The sequence below is a fragment of the Fukomys damarensis genome, unplaced genomic scaffold, assembly GCF_012274545.1.
Source record: "Fukomys damarensis isolate Sample0158 unplaced genomic scaffold, DMR_v1.0_HiC HiC_scaffold_19, whole genome shotgun sequence".
In the NCBI taxonomy this organism is placed as follows: Eukaryota; Metazoa; Chordata; class Mammalia; order Rodentia; family Bathyergidae; genus Fukomys; species Fukomys damarensis.
This window is the reverse complement of record NW_022900931.1, coordinates 48,906,270-48,917,419: the sequence shown is the minus strand read 5'-3', so window position 1 is coordinate 48,917,419 and position 11,150 is coordinate 48,906,270. Positions and strand designations below refer to the sequence as shown.

Sequence of the window (11,150 nt, the reverse complement as noted above, 5' to 3'; positions counted from 1 at the left end):
GAAAAAAAAAGTATAGATAAAAAAAATCCTCTTTCTCCTTAACCACAAGTGTTTAAAAAAATAATTATGGCTATTCTTGACTTCTTCTTCCAAAGGAAGAATAGGCTTGGCAAGCCTCTCCCCCACAAAAAAAATCTTCTTGGGATTTAGCTTAGCATTATCTGTATTCACAAATTCAATCTTTATCACAATGAATATGAGAATTACTCTTTAAATACTAATTTGCTCACATTAACATTTGGCTACAAAATTTTCCCAACTGATGCTGGTTTAAAGATAAAGCTATTCAAGGGCTGAGGAGAGAGCTCAGTGGATGTGCATTTGCCTAGCATGCATGAGACTCTGTGTTCAATACTCAACATGGTATTAAAAAAAAATATCTCCCACCCTTCTACAAGTAATTTGAAGCCACTTCACCAAATTTATTTATCTTTATTCTCATCCATAAGGTTTTTTGAACAGGGTACTTACTCTCTTAAATAACCTTTCATTCTCTGTGCTAGGGATAGTAAACACTTAGGAGAGGGAAAAAATAAATACGACCTTTATTTATACATACTCATTCTGGGGGCCGGGGATTTGTTTTCTCAGATTGTTTTCATTCAATCATTTGCAGATATGAATTTATTTGAACTCAAAGAGAATGTTGTGGACATATTTTTGTTGTAAGATAGAGACCAATTTCTGTATTCTTTTCCCCCAGATTGATATAAATAAATTATGATAAAAATAATTATTCTAAAATTCTGAAGGATATTTCAAATTTTAAAACATTTTTATAATCAATATACCTCTCACCTGGTCCTTTGGGGATTTTTACTAGTGAATATAAAATATGATGTATCCAGGTATAATTTTTAAATACTATTTTTAGCCATAGAACATAGATTGTGGCATTGATAAAAACACATGATTGTTAATATTTCTAATAAATAATAATAATCATGTACTCTACTATCTACGTTATGTTGAGGAAAATATTTTATACATATATATACACACACACACACACACACACACACACACACATATACATATATACATATACATACTCATTCTGAAACACTAACATTCAGGACACCCAAGCTCAAACCATTTCACAATTATAAAATAAAATAAAAACCTTATTAATGTAAAGAGATCTTAGTTTGAGGGGGAGGGGTTTTCTCTGATTAAATAACCCCTGGCAATGTACTCAATTTTCAGCATTTGTGAGACAGCAAATTTGGTGTTGAACAAAGCAGCAGACAACCCAAAGAGACTTTATTGGGTCATCATTCTCAACACGTAGGATGTGTTTTATATGGTACTTCTGACAAATGAGTTGCACAAAAGAAAAGGATACGGAGAGAGTAAAAGAACTGAGGTAACACTATCTGAGAAGGCAAGATGAAAAATGTTTCCTGTTTGTTCCCAGAACTTAAAGGAACAGGCACCAGGCCTGCAAGAAACGGAAGAAGTATTGCATTACAGCAAGTCACCACACCGAGGGGGCAGAGGATCAGGAATGACTAGGGGTCAGGGTGGCCACACGAGGGAAGCAGAGAGCAAGCAACGAAGAGACCTCAGTAAAAGTGAAGACTTTCTTGGGAACGTAGACCAGAGTAGTACTTTATTTTCAGTGAGCATAGGGGACACAGATGACACACCTGGGTACACAGAGACGTAGCCCTCACGCATCTGTACCAAGGTGAAGGAGACCCAAAGGTAACTAACACGTATGGCGTCCAATGCTAGGCGTTCCACATAAATATCCTCATTTACCAATCCTCATGACAAGGCCGCAGCATAGACAATAATGAGGTATAATGTTTAAACTATTGAAAGACTGCACTCCAGATAAAGTAGCATAGCTGGTTTTGAAGCATCAGGTGACTCCGGCTTTAAAATCCATGCTGTCACTCGCTGGCATTCTGAGTCATGGTCCCTCCTCATGCTGGGCCCAGAAGCGGGTTAACTTTTTTAGAATAGGATACATGCTTTTAGACCTTCAAAGTCCACAGGAAATTAACCCTGACTTTACACAAATGCAGTGAGAACACTCTGAATGTATCTGCTTCTATTGCTGGTTCAACTGTAGGAAGATTAGCAAAACTCATCAGCCTAATAGGTCCACATGGGTACAACAGTCCACAAGAAAGCCCTGGAGCTGCAAACTCTGGTAGAAAACTTCAACAGCTCTCGCTTGGCTTAGGATTTCTACTCTCATGGCAACAAGTTCTGAATTTATAGTGATTAGAAAGATCTTAGGGCCACAAAGGACCAGAAGCTGACCATAAGACTACCAGACAAGGGTTTAAACATAAAAAATAGCAAGAAAGATACACACAGACTTAGAATAGCCTCTCATGTTCAACTCATAACCATCAGCCACGGTCTAACTTAAATTTTAGGACCTGTTTTGAACCCAGCTGTCTAAGAGAGAGGGATCAGACAAGAGGTACTGAAATGATGAAAGAACTGGCAGAAGGTTAAGAATTGGAGCATTTCACCTAATGTACAAGAGGTTGAGGAACAATTTAATAACAGTCTTAAAGTCTCTAGAGAGACATTATACAGTGGCTGGTAAAAAGAATGAGGTGTCTTCTTTCATAAACCAGGGGGAAAACCTTTAAGTGGCAATTGGCAGTTTACTTTAGACTTACAACAACAGTTCTGGATTGTAAAATCAAAATCAAATCTGGATTGCAAAAATCAAAGAATTTGAACATGATAAGTGCGCATGCCCTCTCTCACGCATCCATTCAACCGATATTTAATGAGTACCTGTTCCATGCCAGGCATTGTTATATGCCATACCCTTTAAATTTCCAGCAACAGAAATTTACTCAAAACTGACAGGGTGGCTTTTCTCATGGAGTTTCCATTTAATAGGAACACACACAATAAATAAATGATAAATTATTAAGAAAACAGCAGAAAATGACAAGTATTACAAGAGAATGGGAAGCCCTCCCAGTGGAGGTGACATTTAAGCTGAGAAGCCAGAGTGGCTCAACACAGAGCAGAGGAACATTGTTCCAGCTCAAAAGGATCGGCCATGTAAAGGTCTAGGTTGGACATGAGCTTGGTGTGCTGAACGTAGGACAGACAGAGAGCAGGACAGTGGGGTTAGACGAAGCCGGAGAGAGAGGCAAAGGCCAAATTATGTGGGCTTTTACACGGCTGGCAATCACTGGAGAGGAAAAGTCAAGACAGTTTTCTACAAGTGATATTTTTTTGTTTGAGTCCTTAACGCAACCATGATCTAATGAAGTATTCACATATACGGTTCCCTCAGGAATCAATTAGTTCTATATCAGGAGAGGCAGGCTACGATGAGTTGTTTCTTAGAATTGCCAGTGCCTAGGAACCACCAAGGGGCATATGTAGGCACTAAGGTCCAGAATCTTCATTACTAACTCACAGAACCAGAATATCTTGGGTGCTAGTATTGCTTCTAACAGATATCACCCGGGTAACTCGGTCATACATGAAAATGTAGACACACTTAAAGATCTTGGTTCCACCCATTAATTTCTGACTTATAGGAAGTTACCAAATTTCCCAAACCTGATTTTCATCATCTGTAAGATGGTTATAGCATTATCTGCGAGCCAGAGCCATGCATAAATACTAAATAATACAGCATACGTGAAGTGAAAGATACATAGCAGGCACCCCATGAATGTTGAGTGAATAAATATAGGCAACTTATGCACAAATGAAAAAAATACATATTCATTCTTTGCAATGCTTGTTGTTTTGAGCCTGCAATGTTTCTCACTAACAGACAGTGCCCAAGATCTCAGAGTAAAAGAGAAATCCTGGACCAGAAGGCAGCCTCCACCCTCTGTCTCTTGCGTAGGATTTCTTCCCTGTCCTCCTCTTCAATTCACCTAGCTGTTCTGACTCACCAGCCCCTACCCTTTCCCACCTCTATTCTCCCGGAAACAGAAAATAACTCACTCAGCTCCCATCCCCCTCCAGCCTGCCCTAGAGATGACCCCAGCTGGTTGTCAGAGAGATGGTCTGGGTAACAGGTGATAATGAGTGGAGGCTGTTTGTGCCAGAAAATGCATACCGTAACCAAACATCCGGGCTTGTCTTCTCTGGGACTTCTCCAACCTTAGGACTGGAAGTCCTGGGAAACACTTCAGTCCCAGACAGACCATACCTACCCCTTACTCTGTAAAACTTACATCCCTGAGCACAAAAGGCTGTGCCCAACAACATTGTTTATACTGTGCATGGGTGTCTGGGCCCAATAGCAGTGCTCTGCGTGTTATTTCTACCTTATTGATGGGATCTCAGTCAAGAACACACTCTGTGTGTCCTAGTCAGTGTCACGAAGCTGGATCTGTGGGCCCCGGAAGGGTCAGGTTCTGCATCGAATGATGCGTATCCTCCTGTCCCTCTGTCCACCACTGACAGAGTTATCACTCTAAAATGCAAATCTGATACTGACACTTTCCTGCTTGAACCCTTCAGTGACTCCTTGTCTGCAGAAGAAAGAGCAATCTCTGTCTTAAATCCCTTTACGGTCTCCTCACAGTTAAGTCAGCTTCTGCTTTACTGTGCTTGCATATGCTGTTCCCTCCTTCTTACTGACTTTCACTCTCATGCTTAAAGTTTTCCATAAATTCAGTCTCTGTTACTTTAATGCTACTGCTGTGTGTCATATGTAATTTAACGGTAGCATTTTCCCAATGTCTAGTAACTATGTGTTTGCAAGCCTGTCTTCCCCACTGGATTGTAAATGCATTGTACACAGATGTCATGACTCACTCATCTTCGTATTTGCAAGTTCCCAGCACCAAACAACATTTTATCATTATATTTTCAACATCCGCGACCACTTTATTATTCCAGCAAACCATCATTGCAGATTAGCCTTACTTATCAAGTATTTGCATCCCTGGATATTATCTTATCTTTGACTCTTGCATTATTTCTCACAGGTAAAATGAAGTCCAAAAATATGATGGGACTTAGAGATAGGATGAGAGAATTCATTGAGCATTTTATTTTGTAATTTGAAAAATAAAATCTGAGAGTTTATGGAAAATTTTATAGGCTGCAACAAATGACCAGGTCACCACAGCCAACCAATTTCAACTACCATTGTGCCTGACATGTAGAAACTCAGTAAACTATAAACGATGAATGAAAGATCAAGTAATTCTGTGCAGGACGTAGCTTTTTGTATTCTTATATACAGCATTTTCAGATTATAAAATCAGAAAAGTCTTATTTTTAATTCTTATTGGCTTCATTTATGTTTACAAATAAACCAGAACAGTACTGCTTAGAAATATTCTAGAGCATTTCATTAGAAGCCAACATATGAGTCAAATTATAAACCATTTAAGACGACTTTACAGCCAAGTAGTATTTTTTGCATTACCTGACATGAACCACCAACTTATCCATAAGGTTTGGATCCCAAAGATGTTTGGCTATTTTCACAATTAAAGCACATCTTCGTAGGATGAACACTGTCACAACTGAGGCGATACAAAAGAGCGTGTGCAACATCCTCTAAAGTCAAGTCCAAGAACTACAAAATGTACCTGGATTGAGTAGATAGAAATATTTGTATATTCATATTACAACCAGCCACTTTTGTTCTAACACAGTATGTCCAAGGGTTCTATGGGATCTCATGCACATGTAACTTCATGCAGTAAGGCACATACCTATAAGCACTTATAGAAACCAAATGGCTTGTGAAACCTACTCTGATGAACATACTGTTTTGGCTTAACTCAGAATTAACTGAATAGCTACTATTTTGTTGTTGTTGTTTCTGCACTAAGCTCGGGGAATAATGAGCTTGATGAGTATCATTCCTGCCCTTAAAAGACTGCACAGTTAGAAAAGCACAGACAAATTACTGTAAAACAATGGAGTACTACGCTTCTAAAGAAGGATAAACTTGAGCCATTTCTAGGAAGACAGATGTACCTTGAGACCATAATGTTAAGTGAAATAAATCAGACACACAAGCTTAAATATCACATTATTTCTCTTATTTAATAAACCCAAAATAAAAATACATTAAAGAGCAAAATAAAAGATAGATAATAGGAAATGGGGTGATAGATCTTTTGCACAAGGGAAAGTGGCCAAGGAATAGCACGAGAAGGGAGGAGAAGGGAAGGATATGAAAAACAGAATTAAGATCTGTTATCTACATGTACCAAATCCCCACAACGAATGGAACCATTATATACTGCAAGCACGTACTAATAAAAATAAAAATATAAAGAAAAGTAGACCAGCAGAGATATATATTCAATATAGTGGTAGCACCTAACAAGAAGTGATTACCTCTAGGTAGAAAGCTTCCCAGAGGTGGCAACTCCTAATCAAATTTTGAGTAGATAAACACAAGCACAGTTTTCACCAGGTTTAATGAGATGAGCAATCCAGGTATGGGAAACAGTACGTGCAAAGACCCTGAGGCATGAAACAACACCACGTGTTTGGGGAATTACAAGCAATTTGATACTGCTGAGGCCCAGAATGCAAGGTAAGGAACATGAAGGTATTTCTTTGGAGAAGCTACAGATTCCCATGTAACTGAAAACGTGCATTTTTATTTGCAGATGATTATATGTGTCTACTGCCTTTCCATAATACATCAATCAGCCTGTAGCTGGAGCGATAGTGACACATATATTTATTACTTGATTCTACTTTTGCTTGACTTTATCACAAAAAATTTCCCCAACCTCTACTCATATTTGTTCTATTCCCCTATTTCTCCCTTACCTTGTAGTCATTTTCCTCTGTAATCCAGTTATCAACGTCTCCCCCTTGCATTGTCTCATCCTATATTGACCTGAGTCCATCTCTACTGTCCTACATGATCTTCTTGGCTGCCAACAAGCAGCTCCCCTACTTACCTTCAGAACCAGATGACCTACCGCCTCCTTGAGAAACTTCCCTGCCCAAGTGCAAGGGTTAAGAACTTAGGCTTTAGACTCAGTCAAGTCGCAGTCTGAAGCCTTGCTCCCTCCTGCTCTGTCTGTCCTTGCCCCAGAGCCAGTTATCTCGCTTCTTCCAACCTCACTGGACTCACCTGTAATACGGGCACCAAATACTGTACAGAGTACTTGTGACTATTGAAATGGGTAATAAATAAAGAGCTTAGCGGAGAGTCTGGCCCTTAATAGTTACTGCTACTATAAATTCCAAGGGTCTAATGATTGCCATGGTTAAGTCATATACACACAGAGTGTGATTTAGTTTGGTAGCTATTTACCTTGACTCTATGTGCTTTTCTGAAAAACTGTGGGAGGCAGTGCTGCTGCGTTACACAACTCCAATTAGAACAATGCCCCCTGGGGTTGTGCAATATGGCCACTCTGGGAAGGAGAGGAGGCTTTTCTCTGCAGTTTGTTTCTTTCTACAGTTTGAATATTTTAACTTTATCAGGAAACTGCTTTAATGCTTTGCGATGTCAATAGGATTTCTAGGGAGGGATATCTGAACTCTTGTTTTCTATTTTGTACCACTATTTATTTTTTTAAAATTAAACCAATAATAATATGCTTTCAAGGCACTCAGAATTTTAGAAGTCATTCTGGTCATTATTAGTTGGGATCGGGGTTCATACTAGGGTTAGTAGTTAGGGTCTATAATAGATTAGGGTTAGGATTGAAATTAGAATTCAATTAAGGTTAGAATTAAAATGCATATAGAGGTTATTATTAAGGATTGTGTTAATTAAAACTGGATAATAGAAGTAAGAAGCGGGATAAAGAGTACTGGTTTAGTTGAGTGGAAAATTGAAGAGGAATGCTGTGCGGAAACCTGTGCAGAATTTACTGATAAAAGGGGAGAGGAGCTAGGGTACAGGGCAGAATCTGAATGGATATTGAGGTACATCTTCTGAGGTCGTTCCCCACAGGTGCTGCTAGCTTCTCCCAGGTGAATATGTAAGATTCACCCCACTGAAGACTGATCCCCTCCCCATGTCCTGCCTTCTGCAGAAGCAGCATGGAGAAAGGAATGCCTGGGGCCCACACAGCTGTGTCCAGCCCAGCACCAGTGCCAGCACCACATTCCACACCCCCGGCTACCCAATCTGTTGCTGAGTGGACAGGGGCATCCAAGAGGCCAAATCCGCCTGCTCTCCACTCCCCTTCTCTGCTCCCCCCAATTTTCACAATAGATGCGAGATCTGTAGTCCCACAGACAACCTACTCCGGACTGTGGGCAAGGCCCTGGGAGACACGTACTGCATGCCATAGCACTTCAGGGTACAGAGTAACCATAGAGATCACAACCTGACGAGGATACGCTAACCTATTTTATGACAGAGATAATCCGTGTAGGCCAGTCTTTGAAAAAACTCTGTTTAAGTGTATAGGGGCCCGGTAGGATGTGACATGGGCATTACAATAATTATAGGCAAAGGGTCATTCCAAATGGGAATGTCCATACCCATGTGGGAGAAAAGACCTTTCCACTCTGTGACATACAGAAGTGAGGAGTTCCTTAAATTGGACATTGCTCTGCAATATTGGGAATGATTCTCCTTATCCCTCCTACCTGCAAAGGGTAACTATCACCTCCCTCCACATCCACTACTGGTAATGTTTTACTAGCTAGCTGTACAAACAGAAAGTCACATAGGTTCTGAGTTTTGTTTTGTTTTGTTTTGTTTTCATCTGTTCAACAAGGAGTGTTATTAATTAGATAATCTTGAAGGATCTTTAGAACTCTAATCCACTTCTATTTCCTAAATCTAAAAGCCAATGACTGCTTCTTATTCCCAGGACCTAAAATGCTGCCAAACTAATGCGGATGATGCAGAAAATGGAAGGGAAGCCAGTAGGAAAAGAGCATTCCAGAGTTTCATTTGCTAGGCTTAATACTCTCTCCAAAACAGCCTCCCTCCTTCCCTCTCATCCTTGGTCCTGGTCCCATGTTGTTACACTAGAGAGTGGGGCCAGACCAGCAATCATGAGAGAATGAAGGAGGGACAGGAAGAAGGGAATCACAGTGGAGCAGCAGATGGAAAAGATGATTAAAATCAGAGAACACTGGGACTTAATCCCATATTCTGCCCGCCCCATCTCACCCATCCTTATTCTAATACAAACACACACGCACACACACACACACACACACACACACACACACGCATCTCTTGAGCACACTTAGATAATCTCCAAGGCTCCTTCAATCTCCAAAGATAATGCTCTTTATCCATCAAGACACTTTAAGTAGAATAGCCTAATCCTTCCCCACTGAAGATAACTCTTTCTGTAAACATCTTCACTCTTTCATTCTGTCAGCATATTAACTTGGTCCCACCTCTCTCAGAAAGTTCAGTCTTCCCTTTATCTCTCCCTATCCCCACCGCAACGCTTGTCTCTTACATCCACATCTCCACGTCTTTCCTGTACACCAACACTTCCATCTTCACTTCTCAAAGACTCCAAGGTGTCCAGAGCCCCAACGAGGCAGAATGAATTGGAGTCATTGAGATATTATGTCAAGTCAGATAAGTCGAACTACCAATGATGGCCAATATTATCCTGCAAGAAATCATAACAATAACTACCCAGTGCTCAAGAAATGTTCAAGAGCCAGGCAGGGCTCTTCTCCAGAAACTATGAACTCAAGAAATAATGAAAGAAAAATAGTAGGGCAAAGTCCTGACCATCCTGAAGGATCTTCCCAGAGGATATTCTCTCTTGGCGTCTCTCCATCATTGACTGGCACTTATATGAGGCTTTACTGTTCACAAAGTACTTTCTCCGTTCTTGTCCTTGTGTTTTTAAGTGACAGAGACATTACACCAATGGAGCTAAGAAACCTTGTTTTAGAAAAGGAAAAATTATCTAAAACATTAAAGATCAGGGAAAGATTATCTAAAACATTAAAGATCAGCTCAATGAGGCACAATCATCATCTCAGAGAGAGGACCAGCCAGAGTTAGAAGACAGGCACCCAAATCCTTTAGGGATAGAAACATTAGCCTCACAGGACTGGAAAGCACTATAAAATCATAGTGTTTCCTGCCCCTGCCAACACTTGTCATTTCTCCCACTAACCCTTTGTATAACCTTGCATTGATCAGTTAACTTCTTTTGGGTTTCAGCTCTATCTGTGTAATTGCAGGGTTCAGTCAGGTATTTTCTAAGAACTCAACGTATGTAAAAGTCTTTGATTTTTAGCACTCCAAAATGTTGGAATTTATTCCCCAAAGCTAAGTTTCAACTAAACTAACTCAAAAAGTTCCTTTTATGAGAGGTACCGAAAATGCTCCCAGTGATACTCAATCACAAAGAACAGCAAACACTAGGGAGTTGGGGCTCTCCAGCCTGAGAGCAAGTGCAAACACCCTACTTCTCATCCATCTTGTATTCGGCCTCAGGGACAAGAGCCGTATTAGTCACAAATGTACCGGTCCTTAAGAGGGTCCACAGATCAGACATTCGCTTGGGATCTTGCTAAGTAAAACTTAGGAAGGAAAGAAAAGCTCTACTGAGAAGAAAAAAAAAATATTGAGAATAAGGCTGCGGGTACAGGTGTGTAACAACAGGGAGAGCCAAGGAAGAAAATATTGAGTTGCTTTGTAGGCTACTTGGGTGAGAATCTGAAGCGAAATCGCGTTTTTGGGAGGCAGTTTCTTTGACAAGGGATTCAGAGAGACTTCGGTTCCCATGGCCTGGGATCTCCCGAAAACGGTGTTTCTTGAGGAGGATTGCCCAGGGCTAGGAATTGTTGCTGGACAGTTGAGTAGGGGCGCTGGGGTGGGAGGAACTAGGGATGTTCCGGTTGGTGAGGGTAACTGGTTACTCTAGACACATAACTGACAGAGGGACCCGGAGGCTTTTGGGGATCCCCAGCTGTCTAGAAGGCGGGAGCTAGAGGACCTCAGGCTGTGGGCACGCCCTTGCCCAGGCCTGCAGTAGCCGCTCTCGCCAGCTGGCCCACCGCCCTGCCCGACTCCCCTCCCTCCACCCCAAGCCAAAGAGGGGTGCGCTCGGAGTCCCACCGCTCAGCTGGCTCCCTCCCTCCGCCCCACAACTCGTCGGGTGCTGGCTGAGCTCCCGGGGGACAAGACCGAAGGCACCACGGATGTGCGAGGGGGTGTGGGAGGCGGGGGGCAGTGGGGAATGCGGCAGCCTGCCACCCCCCCGCGACCA

The 11,150-nt window shown here is 41.3% G+C and overlaps 1 protein-coding gene across 1 annotated transcript in view; it reads left to right on the top strand.

Annotated features, from left to right (window-relative positions):
• The first annotated feature begins 10,770 nt into the window (after positions 1 to 10,770).
• The window catches only part of Cadm3 (cell adhesion molecule 3), a 29,697-nt gene continuing 29,317 nt past the window's right edge, over positions 10,771 to 11,150 (top strand). Inside the window, exon 1 of the mRNA XM_010608083.2 lies at positions 10,771 to 10,788. Coding sequence (XP_010606385.2) covers positions 10,771 to 10,788 — 18 coding nt within the window. The remainder of the gene's footprint in view (positions 10,789 to 11,150) is intronic.